Raw genomic sequence first — 20150 nt, forward strand, 5'->3', positions numbered from 1 at the left:
AATTTCAGTGGGAACTAAGTGCAATAACAGCAGCCCAGATCCACCCATATGTCTGTAGAGCCACTGAGTCACTATGAAGAATGAAGATGCACTAGTTTTTAACCTGAAGAAATCTGGAGTGTAATTTGACATCAGGATTTAGACTTCAGCATTAAAATTCATTACCAAAATGATTGCCTTTCTCAGGACTTCAAGAAATCTTGTATTTTAACTCTAAATAGAAAATTCTTTCCAGTAGCACCTTAGAGACCAATTGAGTTTGTTCTTGGTATGAGCTTTCGTGTGCATGCACACAGTGCACAATTTCCTTTTGGTTCTAACAGTTCAAGTACAAGTTACAGGTGGGTAGCCGTGTTGGTCTGCCATAGTCGAAACAAAATAGAAAATTCTTTCCAGTAGCACCTTAGAGACCAACTGAGTTTGTTCTTGGTATGAGCTTTCGTGTGCATGCACACTTCTTCAGATACACTGAAACAGAAGTCACCAGATCCTTAAAGATAGTGAGGGAGTGGGGAGGGGTATTACTCAGAAGGGTGGTGGGAATGGGTGATCAGCTGATAGGTGTGGAAAACCTGTTGACGACTCTTAATGGCTGCAATTAGTCTTGCAGGGAAAGGCAAGGGGTGAGATGGCTAAAGATAGCTTTGTTATGTATAATGAGATAAGAATCCAATGTCTTTGTTCAGACCAGGTTTCTCCATGGTTTTAATCACCAAACTTAAAACCATGGAGAAACCTGGTCAGAACAAAGACATTGGATTCTTATCTCATTAAACATAACAAAGCTATCTTTAGCCATCTCACCCCTTGCCTTTCCCTGCAATGACAGGCTTAGGTGCTCCAATAATCAGGATGCATTCAGTTACCCCATTGTTCTTACCCTATTATATTTTCATTTGACCAATGGCACCCCTCAACATTATTCTCTTGTGCGCCTGGCTACATGACTGTGGCAGGACACTGTTCTATAAAACACTGTAGATTGACTTTCTGTGCTGCACTCACTCAGTAGCCCACGCTCCCTGCCTGAAAACTCCAGCTGTTTAGGCTTGAACTCCAAAAAGCAGCTTCTCGCACATCAGCCCAAACACGATCAACCAGTGTGTGCAAATCGGGTTCTACCATGAGTAAGAGCACGTGTTGCGATCGGGACCTGGCAAGACACATCCCTTCCTGTGGGGGTGGGGCCGGTAGCCGGCCTTAGCAGCTATAGGGCAGAGAGGAGTTACTGGGCAAAAGTAAATGTTGCAACTTGTGATGGACAGCTTAGCGTCCTATATATTCCTCTGCACGCAGGGTGATCCTTCTCTGGGCTTCGGCTTCTGATCACCCATCCCACCCGCCCTCTTTTTCTTAGGCCTCTGTGCTTGACCTTGCAACTGCCTGTCATGCAGTCATCTGCTTTTGGGGCAGAGGCACAGTAGGAATTTGTCCATCTGGCTGATTGGCTGTTGCCATTTGGTTTTGCCTACTGCAGTAGCAACTTGTCACAACTTGTAAGGTTGGCGGTTAGGCATTGGTTCCTGTGTGGATTGCTGGATTGGGCGGTACCCATCCAGAATCATGATGATGCTGGGAATTCCGTTAAAGGAATCCGGCGACTCTTATGCTTTGTCCGAAGCCCCCGGTAGGGGTTAGGGCCATGGCCGAGTCCCCGGGACCATGGGGAGAGGGAAGCGTTGTTTCCCCCCGCTCCTTAACTCTCCTCAGCGGCATTCTCCCAATCGCTGGTTCTAGGCCAGCCTCTGTCCCGGTAGGACAGTAGTCTGAACCAATGCCTACGCAACCACTCACCAAATTTGTATTTAAATAAAGTTGTGGCCTAAATTATTGCCAAAAACCCAAACAAAATTATGTCTCCTGTGTCAAGTCAATAGGGGGGGGGTGGCTTGAGGTCCTCGATACGCAACAGAAGGAGACAGGAAGCCTTTTGTGCTAAAGGAGGATTGACAGCCGAATAGATATGGGTAACAAAAGGGTCCTTTTAACTGCACACAACCTATTGATCTAAGAAAATATAAGGTATCTTTTACCCAAGAGCTTATACAAGGTGGGATACCATCAGCATTATCCTCTGGGAGCAACCGGGAATTTGGAGGTGTTCCTCTACTTGGCGCGTGTGGGATTTAGGAGACAAAGAAAGTGCACTTTGGTTTTAGTCCAGTTTAATTTCCCATTTTTCCGTTGGTAGTATCCATTTCGCAATTGTTCTCTCTCTCCCCCTCTCCAGGTGGCATTCTTTACCTGCTTTTGCACCTTCTGCATATCTAAACAAGAAAAGCAAAAGGGGGGGAACCCTGGGGTGTATGGGGGTGCTTTAGCAGAGGGAAAAGACAAATGAGACTGAAAAGGGTGGAAAATTTACAAAAGTACCCACAGAGCTTTTAAAGAGAATTTCCCCCTCTCTCATAAACACGAGGACTTGTGATCATCCAATGAATCACCAACAAGTTCATACAAATAGAAGTATTTCTTTGTGCAATACATGGTTAACTCAAGCTTTCATTGCCAGAAGATAGGCTAAATGGCTGTAAAAGAATTAGATTTATCCTCTATCAATGGTTATGGGCCACAGTAGAAAGATACAACCTTCCTCAACTTGGTGTCTTCCAGTTATTGTTGGACTGCCAACTGTCATCAGCCCCAGTCAGCATAGCCAATGGTCAGGGATGATGGGAATTGTATTCCTGAGATTACTATATGGCAGGAACATCCACCAAATGAGTGTGGCATCCCCTGGGAAGATCACAAGCAGAGCATGAAGACACCTGCTTGGGAGTCCAAATTGCGGCCATCTGATCTGATTCAGGAAGCCAAATCCTTTCTCATGAATGGTTCCCAGGATCCCAGCTTGTCCCTAAAAGTAAGGGGATGCTGGCAAATGGGGTTCCACTGTCTTCAAGGTGGTCCTTGCCGTTTCGCAAAAGGCCAACAAATTCATACGTCGCTGTGACAACACAGGCCAATAAAGCTGTTTATTTAATACTGTGCCTCTCTCCAATCACAAAACAAAAATGTTTTTAGAGCCCTGTAAATTTTATAGGTGGCGGGTGGTGCTGTGGGTTAAACCACAGAGCCTAGGGTTTGCTGATCCGAAGGTCAGCGGTTCGAATCCGCGCTACGGGGTGAGCTCCCGTTGCTCGATCCCAGCTGCTGCCCACCTAGCAGTTTGAAAGCACATCAAAGTGCAAGTAGATAAATAGGTACTGCTCCGGCAGGAAAGTAAACGGCGTTTCCGTGCGCTGCTCTGGTTTGCCAGAAGCGGCTTAGTCATGCTGGCCACATGACCCAGAAACTGTACGCTGGCTCCCTCGGCCAGTAATGCGAGATGAGCGCCACAACCCCAGAGTCGGACACGACTGGGCCTAATGGTCAGCGGTCCCTTTACCTTTACCTTAAATTTTATAAAACAGTATAAACAGATGTATACATTGGCTTAGCCCTCATAAGCAGCTGATGTGATGGCTTTCTGTTCTGAAGGAAGTAATCCACCCTGGGCAGAAGAATACACCGTCTAAACCAAAATTAAACAATGAGATTAAAACAAAATCCTTATTAATTTACAATTAAAAGCAGCAGCAGAGAAGGCATTCAATACAAATGGCCAGTCCAACACACACACACACTTTCCCCAAAGCTGGGGAAAAGGTTTCACCTGCCGCAGAAACCTAAAGCGGAATATTTTCCATGTGATGATGGCAATGGAATCCATTCAGCAGAAGGATGGCTATGGGGGGGGGAGGACCCATAGTTAAGGGGGTTTAAGGGGCAATGTTTCAGTAGCCGGCACACTGCCTTACCCCTCCATGACTAGGAGAACACATGACACAAAATGAGAAATATATAAAGTTTACCAGGTCACACAATTTAGCCTCTTTTTTTAATCCCTTTGGCAGTGCACAGATTTCAGCTTGGCTTGTGTTTTGTAATGTAAACATGCAGAGTATGTGTAGCTCCATCCTTAATTCAGTCATGTACTGCAATAAATAAATAAATAAATAAAGATTGCCATACGTGGCGTACAGAGCCACTTTGCCACCCAGAGCAGCATCATGACGTCATGACGCATGCACGCTACGGAGCGCAGTCCATCCGGGGTGCCGCACTTGCGCAGTGGGATGCCGCACTTGTGCTGTAGCCTTACGAGTTGCCGTGCGAGAGTCGCGGGGGGGGGGGTGTGCCGAGTGTCACACCCCCCTCCAGGGTGGAACCCGGGGCGCTCTGCCCCCAACGCCCCCTCCTTGCTCCGCCCCTGCTGACATGTAAAAATGGCACCAGGGTGGAATTTTATCAGGAAAAACCCAGGTGCATGGCAATGCGATGGAAAAAGAAGCGGAATAAGCTTAAAATCACTATTTGGGTTTAGGTTTCCTAAAAAAAAAAAAAAAAACTGAACAATTTTGGGGTCTTCCTAGAAAAAGCTAAACAACGTCGCGGGTGTTTTATTTTTTGAACCCTAAATTTAAAAAAGTTCTAGCTAATATTTGGGATTATACTTCAGGCTCCCTCCAACATATTTGTTCAGTCATTCAATCGTGTCCGACTCTTTGTGACCCCATGGACCAGAGCACGCCAGGCACGCCTATCCTTCACTGCCTCCTGCAGTTTGGCCAAACTCATGTTAGTAGCTTCGAGAACACTGTCCAACCATCTCATCCTCTGTCGTCCCCTTCTCCTTGTGCCCTCCATCTTTCCCAACATCAGGGTCTTTTCCAGGGAGTCTTCTCTTCTCATGAGGTGGCCAAAGTACTGGAGCCTCAACTTCAGGATCTGCCTCCAACATATATTTTACTAATATTACAGTTTTAGTTATTATTTTTAATAAGTTTATTTGCTGCTTAGTGCTTACCACAGTAAAAATTTGTCTCAAAGCAGCTAACAGGCTGTTGTTGTGTTGTTGTTTTAAGCATACATTACCAAATACATAAAATAAGAGGACATTATTATGGAAAAGTGCTCATCCCGCAATAACATAAAAAGGACACATTCTACCCCCCCCCCCCCAACTAAAAGACGAACACTATTTGAGAGCGAAATGTCAGGCAGGGTGAGTAGGAATGTCTCCACCTGGCACCCAAAGACTGAGATAGCCATATCAAGTTTTATCACTTGCTATTACCCTACCAGCAGGAAAATATTTTATTCTTCTTCGCTTGCTAGATCAAGGGAGGTAATATTCCGCTCTGGTCAGACCTCACCTGGAATACTGTGTCCAGTTCTGGGCACCGCAGTTCAAGAAGGATACTGACAAGCTGGAACGTGTCCAGAAGAGGGCAACCAAAATGGTCAAAGGCCTGGAAACAATGCCTTATGAGGAACGGCTTAGGGAGCTGGGTATGTTTAGCCTGGAGAAGAGAAGGTTGAGGGGTGATATGATAGCCATGTTCAAATATAGAAAAGGATGTCATATAGAGGAGGGAGAAAGGTTGTTTTCTGCTGCTCCAGAGAAGCGGACACGGGGCAATGGATTCAAACTACAAGAAAGAAGATTCCACCTAAACATTAGGAAGAACTTCCTGACAGTGAGAGCTGTTCGGCAGTGGGATTTGCTGCCAAGGAGTGTGGTGGAGTCTCCTTCTTTGGAGGTCTTTAAGCAGAGGCTTGACAGCCATCTCTCAGGAATGCTTTGATGGTGTTTCCTGCTTGGCAGGGGGTTGGACTGGATGGCCCTTGTGGTCTCTTCCAACTCTATGATTCTATGATTCTATGATTCTATGCTTCTTGCAGCTACCAGAGTAGCTGGATGCTTATGAGTTTAAGGAGATGACTGGGGAATGGTACAGCAGGTAACAGCATTCCCGTATTGTTGCAACCCAGGCAAGAATGCACTTGAGGTCTCTGTTCCGAGGACAAGAATTTGCTCTCTTGTTAATTATGTGGCTGTTGAAATTAAGATTAGAAAGGGCATTTCAGAGAAGCCCTGTGGCATGTTAAGCTGTTCCAAAACGCCTGAGCTGTAACCACTGAATGAGCAAATAAATGGATCTTAGTGAGCTGGAGATTCTCTAAACATTGAGCAATTGTTCTGCTTGCTACTATATAACAAAACAAACACCTGTAGAAATTTTGGTGCTATCTGGTGGAGTGGCACAATCCTAGAACACAGAGAGATGCAGCTCTGGCAAGGACTGTGCTGCAAAGCTCAAGCCAGGTGAAGATTGCAACAGAGGCTGCGCAGAAAACCTGCACCCAGATCCAGCTCAAAAGCTGCTAACAGACAGGGCTTAGCTCCACAAGGAGTGTGTAGTACTGTACTCAACCTAGAAGAGATCAAGAAGACCAAGGGCAGTGGTTTTCAGATGGGCAGTCCTGGGATCCCTTGGGAATTTTCTACAGGTTGTTTCATGAGAAGGTCAATCAAAGCAGGCAAGCTTCTCTGAAAGACAGCCTGGCCATCATCACCGCAACACAGAGCCTTAGGTGAGTTCTGGTGCCCTCTCCCCACCATTCAATAGAGCCAGAGTGGGCCCTCCAGATGTTGCCGGAATACAACTCCCATCATCCCAGACCATTTGCCCTATTAGCTAAGGCTGGTGGGAGTTGGGGTTCACATTTGCTACCCTTACGTTACAGAATCCTTTACAGCACACAAGGTGTTATATAGTGAGTCCAGCCAGTGGTAGAATAGTAACATCTTTATTCATGGCAGCAAGCAAGTTAAAAGGCACACAACAACCCCAGCCCTGCTGCTATATATAGGCACTTGGGCTAGCATACCCAACCCAGGTGAAGCTAATAAAAAGCAGTCACTACCTCCCTTAACTAATTCCTGGCTGCTCTGTAACTGTGCTGTGCCTGCAAATTCAATACACAACACAAGGGTCCTCATCAGATAAACCAATGTGAAGAAGGTTCCCAGAAGGTAGAAAACTGGGAAACTGTTGTTCTGCGGCAGCATTCCCCAACCTGTGCCCTCCAGTTGTTATGTAATACAACTCCCATCAGCCCAGACTTGGTATGAACAATGGGAATTGTGCTCCAAAACACCTGGAGGACACCAAGATTGGGAAAACTGGTCTAGGGTAATGTCAGGGCTGGAGTCAGATGCTGGTCAGCCAAAGAAGCAGAGCCAGTTGTCAGTGAAGTTAACTTTTTATTTAAGCTGCTTTTTATTTAAGCATCTACTCAGCAACATTCTCAGTAGGTCTTGCCCTATGAAGCAGTTGCTAGCCCAGGACTGATGGTCTCCACCTTGTACCCTCTCTAAAGTTCCTCCTCTCCCAGATGTTTCCCAAGCAGTCTCAAACTGCATCTATGCACCTCTGGTTTCTGTTCTGCCGTCCTCGTTACCCTTCATGTTATTGGAGACCAGGAGAGGGAAACTCGCTGGATTCTTCAATAGTCCATTGACCTCCCTCCTCTGTTTCAGCCACAGAGTCTGAACTGCTCCCTTTCACAGGCTCTTCCTGCTCACTAAACCCTGTTGCCCCTTTGGCAGCCAGCATCTCCTCCCACTCTTCTCCCTCTGACCTCTTCTCGGTGTCCCACCACCAACCCCTGGGCTCTGAGCTTTCCTCCTCTGGGGCTTCCCTTGGCGGTTCCCCGGCTGGTGTCATCCAGCCAGTCCCTGGCAGATAATGGGTTCATATCCGGAGGAAGCAATTTGGATACCAGGGCTCTATTGAGGCCCTAAATAAGAATTCAGGTATTGGTCTTAACATGATACCATGGGCTAGCTAAATCGTTATTTGTTTTGACGTTCATACCCAAATTTGCCTACAAACCAGGGATTTATTGGGGGGAGGGTAGCAACCAGGATCTGAAATAATGCTCTGAAGTTGATTTACAAATCAGTTCTAGCTGTGGATTCCAGTTACTGTATGTTCAAACTCAAAACATTGAGTCAGGAAGCTCAGACCCTACAAGCACGTAAATACAATGCCACAATCACAATCGCTTTCAATAAGTAACTTTTAAAAAGAAAAACAGAAGTACCAATTTTGCGCAGACGTTTTAAGGAACAGGGACAAAGAGACTGAGCTCCCGGTGGTATCATGCACACCCCAGGCATGTTTGACATTAAGGGAGTTGGTTGTTGTAGAAACCAAGTCCCATAGACTCATTAATTTTCAGCAGTAAGCACCATCCATCCCTCTTGTTGTTGTTTAAAAACTATGAGCTGAGCATATTAGAAGAGTTTGGATTTGATATCCCGCTTTTCACTACCCGAAGGAGTCTCAAAGCGGCTAACATTCTCCTTTCCCTTCCTCCCCCACAACAAAGACTCTGAGGTGAGTGGGGCTGAGAGACTTCAGAGAAGTGTGACTAGCCCAAGGTCACCCAGCAGCTGCATGTGGAGGAGCAGGGACACGAACCCGGTTCACCAGATTACGGATCTACCGCTCTTAACCACTACACCACACCGGCACTACACTTTTTATACAACAAAACACTCTTCCCTCTAAGCCAAAAGAGGTGGAATACCTTGTTTCGCCTCTCAGTGCTAAATGGCTTGCATTTCATATTGTTCTCACAGGAGAGGATTTTGCTTAAATTTAATATAGAATGAGGAGCTCAGGAGTGGACTTATGATTGTGATTTCCCCTTTTCTCAACTTTCAGTGTCAATGCATTCTGTCAGAGCCCTCCTGCCTCCTTCCCAAAACCCAATTCCTCACTTACCTGGCTTTGGAAAGGCAGCACAAGGGTTGCAGGGTGGGGTGGGGTGGGTGGGTGGGTCAGCATATAGCTCCATGGGACTGCAAAGGTGTAGCAAAGCAGTATGCCAACTTGTCAATGTGCAAACTGCAGGGCCGGCCCTTTCATTAGGCAAAATGAAGCAAGTGCCTCAGGTGGTGAAAGCTAAGAGATGGTCCTCCGGGACCCTTCATTTCCTTGCCTTGCTGCCAGCCTGTGATGCTGCTGCCACCTGCTCACCTGCTGAGGTTCCTAGCACTGTGTGGGACCCTGCAGAGTTCCCACTCCATCCCCATGCCCATACTGGAAGGCTCTTTCTCAGAGTGAGGCATTCTGAGCAAAGTAATCCTGGCCTGCCACAGCTCTGCCATTCTGGCTAGTTTTTAAACAGAGCCTTTAAACTACTAATTTTGTAAGGAGAATTTCTAGCCACTCTCTTGGTCCACTTTGTATAGAAAGAACACCTTGCTCTTAGGTCACTGCCCTGGACCAGGAGCCATCAGAGCAAAGTGTTTCAGGAACTGCAGCTCTGAACAGCAGAAGGACCCATGTTGTGATGGCCTGGGAGTCAGACTCTGATGCTGAACCTGAGGGATCCCAGCCTGCACAGGATTCCCCACCTCCAGAACCAGCTGAGTCAGGGCCAGGGCTTGAGCCTGAAGGATCCCCACCTGTGCTGGATCCCCACCTGTGCTGGATCCCCAGGTGCAGACATCAGCAGAGTCTGCTCTGGCTCCTGATGGGAGGGAGGACCCATTGCCTGCAGGTGCTCCACTCCCAGCCTCTTCAGAGGAAGCTGAGGCAGCCCCTGGGTCCAGTAACCCACCAGCCTCTCCTGAGCTGCAGAGGCTCAGGACAGAGAGGCGAAGAGAGCTAAGTGCTTACAGGAGGAGTGCTCGCCTCCAGGGCCGGAGGAGAGGCGAGTCTCCTGAGGATCGGGGCCGCCCTAAGCATAGGGCCAGATAAAAGCCAGCCAGACCCAGCCCAAGTTGCGTGAGCAACTTAGTTGCAAGCGTATGCTCAACCTGCAACCTCGTGCCTGCACCTGCCTTGGACCTTGACCTGCTCCCTGCCTCGCTCCCCACCGGACTGAACTCCTTTGGACCCCTAGACCCAGGACTGGACTTGGACCTCGCTTCATGGACAAACCCCTGGGGCCAGCACACATGCCCTGGTCTGTGTGCTATAATCAGCAAGGACAAACCTCTCACACCACATACAGACAGCTGGTCCCACAGATTCCTCAGGGGATCAAGAGTTCTCTAAGAGAGATCCCCACAGATGGAAACCCCACTACCCCCAAGGGGAACCAACAGCTGCAAAAGGCTTCAGCCCTTTAACTAGCCGAAAGGCAGGACTCAAGGGGTGAAGCCTCCGCTCATTAGCCGCTAAGTCCTGTTGCAAAACTCAGCCACTTGGTCCAGGACCTTGTCGAGACAGCTTGGGTGTTAGGCGTCAGGAATGCTCTCTGTGGTTCTGGAGCCTTGGCCTCTCTCCAAGGGACTTACATTCACTGGCGGAGGAAGAGGAGTGCGGGGGGAGGGGGAGGGTGCACCGCCACCGGCAGTGCGATCCTGGTGGGGTGCCATCGCGGCTGCCCCCTGCCCATGCTGGAAGCCACGGCCACGCTGGAAGCGGCGTGCCATGCCCCAGGACACACGTCATGCCCCTGCGGACGCGTGCCTGCCCCTCCCCCACCTGCTCTCCGCCCCCCCCCCCCAGTGCCAGAGCATGAAACTCCACCACTGCTTAGATTTGCTCTTCCATCATGCACGAGGAAACAGGAGCTACTGACCTCCCCCTGCTTAGACCATCACCCCTTCTTGGAGGTGGTCATCTCTGGAGCTCATGACAGCTCAGAACTAAGCAGAAAGTAAGTGGGGAGACTTTCAGTGGCAACAATACATTAACAGCAACAAAAGAGTTTCAAAGTAGAGAAAGATGAGAAGTTGGCAAACTGCATAACCGATCACGAGACGCGGCACATGCACATCACTTGAATGGCAATGCCCATCAACTTGGGAGGGGGGAAGGATCCTCAAATATTTTATTGGGGTGGGGGTGAAGGGACCTTGGCCCCTAGGAGTTGATTCCTATGGTATGCACATTGTGGGCAAAATTCTTTTTAAAGTAAGCCAAGGGAGCAGAGGAAGAGCTGGCGGCACCTTGGGCACCATAATGCTTTTCACCAGCATTCACCCGGTGAATGGTGTCAATTAGCTGAAGCCATCAGTGAGGGAAGCAGGACAGATTGGGAGGCAGCGCAGGGTCCCAGTGTCTTCAGTGTGGCTGGTGCTGAGATCTCACATGGGGCATGGTTACGGTTCCCTCACAAAATCTCAAGGCCAGAGTTAGGGGCAAGGCTATACACAGATTTGTTGTCGTTCAGTCGTGTCCGACTCTTTGTGACCCCATGGACCAGAGCACGCCAGGCACCCCTATCCTCCACTGCCTCCCACAGTTTGGCCAAACTCATGCCAGTCGCTTCGAGAACACTGTCCAACCATCTCATCCTCTGTCGTCCCCTTCTCCTTGTGCCCTCCATCTTTCTCAACATCAGGGTCTTTTCCAGGAAGTCTTCTCTTCTCATGAGGTGGCCAAAGTACTGGAGCCTCAACTTCAGGATCTGCCCTTCCAGTGAGCACTGATTTCTTTAAGGATGGATATGTTTGATCTTTTTGCAGTCCATGGGACTCTCAAGTGTCTCCTCCAGCACCATAATTCAAAAGCATCAATTCTTCGGCGATCAGCCTTCTTTATGGTCCTTCTTGTAATCTATGTTCACAGATTACAGCCTCCATATTGGGCAGGCAGGCAGGACACTTTTTCTCTTCAAAGATAAAGAGTCAACTCTTGACCTGATTTTGTGCTCTGATATTGAAGAAGCAGATCAGATCACTCCCTTAATCATATTTTTCAATGTGCAACCTTCTATGGCCTATGCTTTGCAAAGCAAACTAAAAGGTGGAGACGATCAGATACTGCAAATGCAATGGTATATTTTCTGCCCTGAAAACAAGTGTCTGCAGTCAACATATCTTCAAACCAATTCTGCCACACTTGACTCTGCATCCTTGCCCTCACATCATTATTTTCTTGGAAGAACTTTTGTCTGTAAGATTATACTGGTTTGTGGTCTCCCAAAAAGCTTTTGCGCCGCTTGAAAAAGAGTTCAGTGAAACCCCACAGCTTGCACATTATTGATTAAAGAGTCCACTTCAAGGCTTCCCTCTGTTACTTTCTCTAGAACCAACAGCACAGCAGCATTCTGTAGTTACAGCTAACATTTCACACAAACCAGCTACCTGAATTTAAAAACCAAGAACCAAAACACTAATAACAAATAAAGTTTCTTCTTTCTCTTTCTCACAAAACTTGATCTGCTAAACCGACCTTCATTGATTTAAGCCAGTTTGATCTCTTTGACATGAATTAGACTAAATCAGTTTAAGTCCAAGTATGCCAGCTTATTTTAATTGTAAATTAGGTTAGCGTTGTGAGAGATTTCCCCTAGAATACAGAAAAGAAATTTAAGTGCAGGATATGTCCTCTTCTGCGCAAGCTCCTTTGGAACACGATTTTTGCACAATTCCCATTTATTTTAATGGGGTTTGTGCAAAAGAAGTTCCCCGTGGCTTGCGCCAAATGTCCTTTTGCTCCACAGTATACCAAAGTACTGAATTAACCTCTCAGTGAATCGAAGAGTTCACAGCAAGCACATCCTGGACTTAAAAAAACAAAAAACGAATCCACTCTCCACCTAGATTACATTTTAACCACAATTTTGGCCCAATCTGCAGCTGAACGCATCTTTAATTCAAGTAAACAAGGTTACCTTGGAGATGATTAATGGTTCCCCATGCTCCAGTCCACCTTTCAAAGTAAATCCCCACGGAGGACCTCCTTGTAGCAAAACCGCTAAATAAATGTATCTTCCTTTATGGGTTAAGTTTGCTTCTGAAGAAGAAAAAATAGTCCTGTCTATATTGTCCAGCATCCTCATGTTTATATTCTCAAGCCTTCACTGAAGGCAAAAAGCAGTGACTGGAAGAGTCTGGGGAAGAGGAGGAGAGAGTAGAAGATTAAAATCCCTCACGTCCATGATGAATTGTCTCATAGTCTACAGGATCGCAGGCTGCTAGGATTGCCAGGAGGTTGTGTTTTCCTTCTCAGCAGAAGCCCAGAGGGCAAAGCTCAATCTGCACATCATTTCCATCTCAGAACTTCCAACTTTTTGGATGCAGCTTTTTGAACACGAAGCATTTCTCCCCGTGCAAACATTTGTCCCGGGTAAGATCCTTCCTTTTGCCTCTTCATTCTTTCCCTTAACATTTCCAATCGGTGGCTTTTCAGCATAAAAAGGAAAAAAAAGACGACATTTAAATGCTTTGGGTAGCAAGCTCCTCAAATGCACACCAGCGCTTCATTATTATTTTTTCATATTGATTATCAGCCCTTTCTCCCCTTCTGTGAGCAATTTACCATTACAATGGCCGTTTTTTCCTCAGTTCATTGCATCTAAAGAATGGAAGCATCTCCCACCCCCTGTCTGCCAGCTCGCTTTTCTGCTAACTTCACAATTTTGTGACTTGTCAAAAGTAGCAGGGGGAAGGGAGTAAAAAGCCCGGACCTTAAACAACTTTGTTCCCTCAGAGCTGGGGACTTGAAATAGTTTCCCATCTGAGTTTATAAAGGGGGAAAGAGAGCGTGCCAGGAAAACAGGAAAGGCAGGTGAAATTAATCCCTCGAAAAAATGTTAAGGAGATAGCTTAGCTCTTTCCAGCACTTTCTCACTGCGCTCGCTTGACCGTGTTGTCATGCCTGCTGCTAAATGAGAGTGTTCAACTGGGGGAAAAGAGGGAGAGAGAAAAAGAAAACTTGTCTGTTTTTGCCACTGCATGCCAAAAAAACAAACAAACTGTGTGGCGTCTCATAACTGAGGTTTCCATATTTATAAGGACTCCAGAGGCTGCTACTGTCAAGGAGTTTCTTCTGCCTTCTGGGGAAAACATCACTTTGCTAATTATTTGTTGAAAAATGCTTTAGAATCTCCACTCCAATTCAGTATTCGTTGGCCACAAATATGATTATGGGTTAGGCACCGGGTGATTTATGGGAGATCCTGCCCCAAAACGCTCCATTTATATCATCGATTCATAGCATCACAGAACTGCAGAGTTGGAAGGGACCAGAAAGTGCATTTTTAAAAGAATCTTAGAATCGTTGAGTTAGAATGGACCACGAGGATCTAGTCCAACCCCCTGCAATGCAGAAATCTTTTGCCCAACGTGGGGTTCGAACCCACGACTGTGAGTTTAAAAGTCTCATGCTGTATCTCAGCATCACATGAAAAAGAAAACTAAACATACACCAGCAAATACCGCTTCAGGGAATCTATATCTTGAGATTCTTACTAGTGGTTGGTCTAGAACAGGGGTGGCCAACTTCCAAGAGACTGTGATCTACTCACAGAGTTAAAAACTGGCAGTGATCTACCCCCTTTTGGGGGGTTCAGGTCAAAGTTGTTGAGCTTCTTTAGGGAAGAGGAAAGTGACATTGAGCTTTTTTTTTAGGAAGGAAAGCCCTATTTTTGGTGTTTCAAGTCATTTTAGGGGTGCAGGACAAAGATGTTGAGCTTTTTTTAGGGGAGCCAAAGTTTTTTAGCTTCTTTGGGGGGAGCCACTGATTTACCACAGACGTCCAGTGATCTACCGGTAGATCACGATCTACCTGTTGGACATGCCTGGTATAGAAGATCCACAGGATCCCTTCCAACTCTACACAATTCAATGAAACATAAATCACCCACTTTCAAAAGGCTAGGAGAATTACTTATCGAAGGAAAACAGAATAAAAGTCTGAAGACCACAGATAACAAAGTTAGGCGAAGAAGGGGAAGAGAAGGTTGTGGCTTCCCAAAGAGACCAAAGAGAGACAGTTTGCAAAAACACCCACACAGCCCTCTTTCTCTCAGCCTTTTTGCTAAAGAGGAAGAGAGAAGAAGTTCACCTCTTAATCCATTGAATTTCAACACCAATTCCTCCAGAGAGAGCTACATAGGTAAGAAGAAGAGTTTGGATTTGATATCCCGCTTTTCACTCCCCTTAAGGAGTCTCAGAGCGGCTAACAATCTCCTTTCCCTTCATCCCCCACAACAAACACTCTGTGAGGTTAGTGGGGCTGAGAGACTTCAGAGAAGTGTGACTAGCCCAAGGTCACCCAGCAGCTGCATGTGGAGGAACGGAGACGCGAACCCGGTTCCCCAGATTACACGTCTACCACTCTTAACCACTACACCACACTGGCTCTCTAAGAAAGGAGAGTATAGCACTGTGCAGCTATATCTTCAAAAACCATGACTCTAAAGGACCCTAAAGGTCTTACGTCCTCTAAAACCCCTGCCTCTTCGCAGGCACACTTTTCAGAATCCATTGCATAAAACCAGAAAAGATGCAGTAACAAATAAGGAAGTACAAGGCAGCTGTTGTGCAACGACCAGAAATGAGAAAAAGAACCAGCATGAAACAACAAGGAGGTGGGGGAGGTTGCTACCCTGCAACCCTCGCCTTTATCAGGAGAGTCCGAGAGCCTCACAGTCCTAGCTCTCCCAGCGAAATTAAAACTGGAAACCAAAAAGTAAGTCCCCCCTTTCCTTCCTCCAGTCAAACCATAGCTTTCTGTCTTCAAGGGTTGGGCTCTTGGGCTGAGCCCAGCCTGTCCTATTCATTTCGATACTCCTCAACCCCTGCCAGTACCCTGCACATTCTCCTCCATTCCTTGCATCTCTTCCTCCTTGTATCCTTCCTCATAGCCATCCTCAGCTTCTCCCCCACAATCCTTGAAACTTTCACTATGTCCCTCTACACTACTTGCTTCAGTTTCTTTATTCTTCAAAAACTCTCTGGCTATCGTCATGCCTTCAGATCCTTCCTGCTTCTGCAACTTTTTCTAAAAGGCTGCATTCACCATCTGGCAATTGGCCTGTGCTTCTGAGAAAAAAACAATGTAATTCGGTATGCCTCTACTAGGTGTTCTTGGGAGGTACTGAGGCTTGCCGTATTTTTCGGTTCATAAGGCGCTCCGGACCACTAGACGCACCTGTTTTTTTTTTAAGGGGAAAACCCAGGGAAAAATATTTTCCTGGTTTTCCTCCTCTAAAAGGCAGGGAGGGGGTCGCTGGAGGGGGAGCCCCTTCTCCCTTCACAGCGGCTCATCCCTGCTTGCTTTAAAGGGACATGGGGACGAGGGGAGAACGCTCTGTTTCTCCCCTCGTCCCCATGTCCCTTTAAAGCATGCGGGGATGAGCCTGCTTCTGGCATTGGCGCGTGGGGCGCAGGGTGGTGGAGAAAGCAGCAGCATCCCCGCTGTTTTCTCCACCACCCCACACCTTGCACTTGCTTTTGGGATCGGCGGGCAGCGCATGGGGTGGTGGAGGAAATCCTCCACCAACCTCCCTGCCACCCACCGATCCCAAAAGCAGCCATCGCAGCTGCCTCCCCCCACCTCCCGCCGAATGCGGTGGGGGATGGGGGGGAGGCAGCAGGAAGAGAAGGGGATGTTGCTGGCATGACCCAGCACCTGGGATGACCCAGCAACATCCGCTTCACTTCCTGCTGCCTCCCCCCATCCCCTCGGTGCTGGACCTCAGTGTCCGGGCAGAATGATGGGGGTGGAGACGCTCCTTCAGGTATACTGGACAGAGGCCATTTAGGGCTTTAAAGGTCAGCACCAACACTTTGAATTGTGCTCGGAAACGTACTGGGAGCCAGTGAAGATATTTCAGGACCAGTGTTATATGGTCCCGGCGGCCAATCCCAGTCACCAGTCTAGCTGCCACATTCTGGATTAGTTGTAGTTTCCGGGTCACCTTCAAAGGTAGCCCCACGTAGAGCACGTTGCAGTAGTCCAAGCGGGAGATAACTAGAGCATGCACCACACCGGCGAGAAAGTCCACAGGCAGGTAGGGCCTCAGCCTGCGTACCAGATGGAGCTGATAAACATCTGCCCTGGACACAAAATTGACCTGTGCCTCCATGGACAGCTGTGAGTCCAAAATGACTCCCAGGCTGCACAGGGGCACAGTTACCCCATTCAGGACCAGGGAGTCCTCCACATCTGCCCGTCACACCTGCCCACCTTATTTCAGTTTAAGATTGTGTATCGTCAAAGTTTTCCGCAGTTCCATAAAATGCAAGAAAGTGATGTGCTTCTTCAGCAAAGAACGACAAGATATTTTTTTAGTGCCAGGAAATCCATAAGCCAACTACCAAGCTGAAACTCCTTGTAAAATAAGTTCCTTTTTCAGAGAACAGTATGTAACACTTGAGATGTTGAAAAAGTAAGAAGCGGTGACAATATTTGCAGCAGTTTCTCATTTCAGCTTCCCATATGACATGATTGAAGATGATACGGTATGACAAATATCTCTTCCTTAAGGGGTTTGAAGCATATACTGTATACAGCCATGCCTCGTGTTACGTAGGCTGCGGGATGCGTACGTTTGGGATATGCACCCCGGTGACCCGGAAATAACGGAACGGGTTACTTCCGGGTTCGCCGCATCGCGCATGCGCAGAAGCGTGCAGTGATGTCTCTCACATGCGCCGAATCGCGTTTCGCACTTGCGCAGGCACATCACTTCACGATATGGACGTCACAGATTACGAACGGGGCTCCGGAACTGATCCCGTTTGTAACCAGAGGTACCACTGTATAAGCACCTTATTCCTGCTTTACAAATTAACACAATTACTTAATCTAACTGTATTTTGCTCTTTCTGTCGCTGCACTTTCAGAATCTGAAAAATATCCCTCTTAGTTGTAGACTGAATGCGATCTGTTTCTGTTACAGTAGGTGAAATACAAGCAAATCATCAAGACAGATAAGTCTGCTACAATTAATGCTTGTCTGCATACTTGATAGAGCAGCTCTCCCCAACCATAAACATGTATGAGCCTTCAAATGTGGTTTGATGCCAGTTGTCGTCAGCCTTGGATGGTATGGTGTATGGACAATGGTCAGGGGTGATGGGAGGCATAGTCCAGCAATATCAAATGCCACAGATTCCTATACTGAAGGGGTCAGCAAACTTTTTTAGCGGGGGGCCTGTCCACTGTCCCTCAGACCTTGTGGGGGGCCGGACTATATTTTGGAGGGAAAAAAATGAACGAATTCCTATGCCCCACAAATAATCCAGAGATGCATTTTAAATAAAAGCACACATTCTACTCATGTAAAAACACGCTGATTCCCAGACCGTCCAAAAGCCTAATCCAGGGGTCAGCAAACTTTTTCAGCTGGGGGCCGGTCCGCCGTCCCTCAGACCATGTGGAGGGCTGGACTATATTGGGGGGGGGGGATGAACGAATTCCTATGCCCCACAAATAACCCAGAGATGCATTTTAAATAAAAGCACACATTCTACTCATGTAAAAACACGCTGATTCCCGGACCGTCTGCGGGCCGCATTTAGAAGGCAATTGGGCCACATCCGGCCCCCGGGCATTAGTTTGGGGACCCCTGCTATACAATGGTACCTCGGGTTAAGTACTTAATTTGTTCCGGAGGTCCATTCTTAACCTGAAGCGTATTTAACCTGAAGCACCACTTTAGCTAATGGGACCTCCTGCTACGGCTGCGCCGCCAGAGCACGATTTCTGTTCTTAAGCGGAGTTCTTAACCTGAAGCGAACTTAACCCGAGGTACCACTGTACTGTATCCCTCAACTAGTAATTAATACCTAGAAAGTGCTGTTGTTCAGTCGTTCAGTCGTGTCCGACTCTTCGTGACCCCATGGACGAGAGCACGCCAGGCATGCCTATCCTTCACTGCCTCTCGCAGTTTGGCCAAACTCATGTTAGTAGCTTCGAGAACACTGTCCAACCATCTCATCCTCTGTCGTCCCCTTCTCCTTGTGCCCTCCATCTTTCCCAACATCAGGGTCTTTTCCAGGGAGTCTTCTCTTCTCATGAGGTGGCCAAAGTACTGGAGCCTCGACTTCAGGATCTGTCCTTCTAGTGAGCACTCAGGGCTGATTTCTTTAAGAATGGATAGGTTTGATCTTCTTGCAGTCCATGGGACTCTCAAGAGTCTCCTCCAGCACCATAATTCAAAAGCATCAATTCTTCGGCGATCAGCCTTCTTTATGGTCCAGCTCTCACTTCCGTACATTACTACTGGGAAAACCATAGCTTTAACTATACGGACCTTTGTTGGCAAGGTGATGTCTTTGCTTTTTAAGATGCTGTCTAGGTTTGTCATTGGTTTTCTTCCAAGAAGCAGGCGTCTTCTAATTTCGTGACTGCTGTCACCATCTGCAGTGATCATGGAACCCAAGAAAGTGAAATCTCTCAGTTCAAAACAAAAGCCACCAGATGTCAGGAGAGGATCAAGTTCCAATATTTATTTATTTCCTTTCCATTCCATTCCATTTGCAGACTGCTTCCTATGAAACATAGCAAAGCAATTCTCAAGTGTCTCCTTCAAGGATTGTGGGGTCTGCTTCTAATAGATCAGGGGTGCACCAAGGGTCCAATATTTATGCAAAAGTGTCGGCTAAGATCTATTACAGTAGGTGTTTCCATCCATGGACTTTCTATAGATGTACTCAAGTGCTTATGTTCCTTTTTAGTAAGCAAATAAAATAAAAAAACAACCAAGTGGATATTTGTAACTTTGGGATTAATCCACTCAAAAATCTCCCCCCCAAAAAACTCTTGCTTCTTTGTAAAGTTAAACAAACTATACAAAGCAGGAAAGTGGCAATGAATGCCTGCTCAGCAGCCAGCAAATGGGACCTCTCTCTGCACATGCTCAGAGGCACTCTGCTGCGGCCTTGGCCCCAGAAAACTGGCTCTGGAGCAGAAGCTGTTGGGATGCTGCAGAACGGACCCCTCTCCAAGCCCCCACCCACCCTTTCCCAGCCTCCTACCCACCAGCTGTGCAGCCAACCCAAAGCTCATTACCTGCTTCCTCCAAATCGACACACTCTTAGCAGGGCGGATTCTGCACCCTGCTTTCAACCAAGCTGGCAGAGTCGCCCCCTTTCCTAGTGGGGATCTAGGAGGTGGGATCCCCCCCAGGCAACGCACATTCAGCCAAGCAAGGCAGATCACAAACGGGGGCTCAGCGCAGTGGAGCGCCCCCATTGCCACCTCCTGCCATTCAGATGGGGTGATAGGCTGGCTGCGCCACACGGTTTGTTATTCTAAAGACAGAGACACTAGCTGTCATAAATAGAGCCTGATTGGATTTATTCTGATGACATTTTGTAAAGAATAGGGAAATATAGCAATGAACGAGCTGAAAAACTGTGCATTCCAGGGTTTGGGTCCTGAGTTGAGGGAGCTTTTGCACATAGAACTCAGTGCAGCTTACTTCTAAGTAGACATGCAAAGGAGGGCACAGTTGTCCAAGCACTGTCTCAGCAGCTCACTGAACAATGAGAAAAAATTTTCATGCTAATGTGAATACATTATTATATTAATTCTTTCCTGAAATGTTGATGTACAGAT

General features: G+C 47.3%; 1 protein-coding gene across 1 annotated transcript in view; it reads right to left on the reverse strand.

Annotated features, from left to right (window-relative positions):
* The window catches only part of SHROOM3 (shroom family member 3), a 208700-nt gene extending 196040 nt beyond the window's left edge, over positions 1 to 12660 (reverse strand). Inside the window, exon 1 of the mRNA XM_033160879.1 lies at positions 12472 to 12660. Coding sequence (XP_033016770.1) covers positions 12472 to 12639 — 168 coding nt within the window. The 5' untranslated portion in view covers positions 12640 to 12660. The remainder of the gene's footprint in view (positions 1 to 12471) is intronic.
* Between the last annotated feature and the right edge of the window lie 7490 nt (positions 12661 to 20150).

The sequence above is a fragment of the Lacerta agilis genome, chromosome 9 (genome assembly GCF_009819535.1).
Source record: "Lacerta agilis isolate rLacAgi1 chromosome 9, rLacAgi1.pri, whole genome shotgun sequence".
Taxonomy (NCBI): domain Eukaryota; kingdom Metazoa; phylum Chordata; class Lepidosauria; order Squamata; family Lacertidae; genus Lacerta; species Lacerta agilis.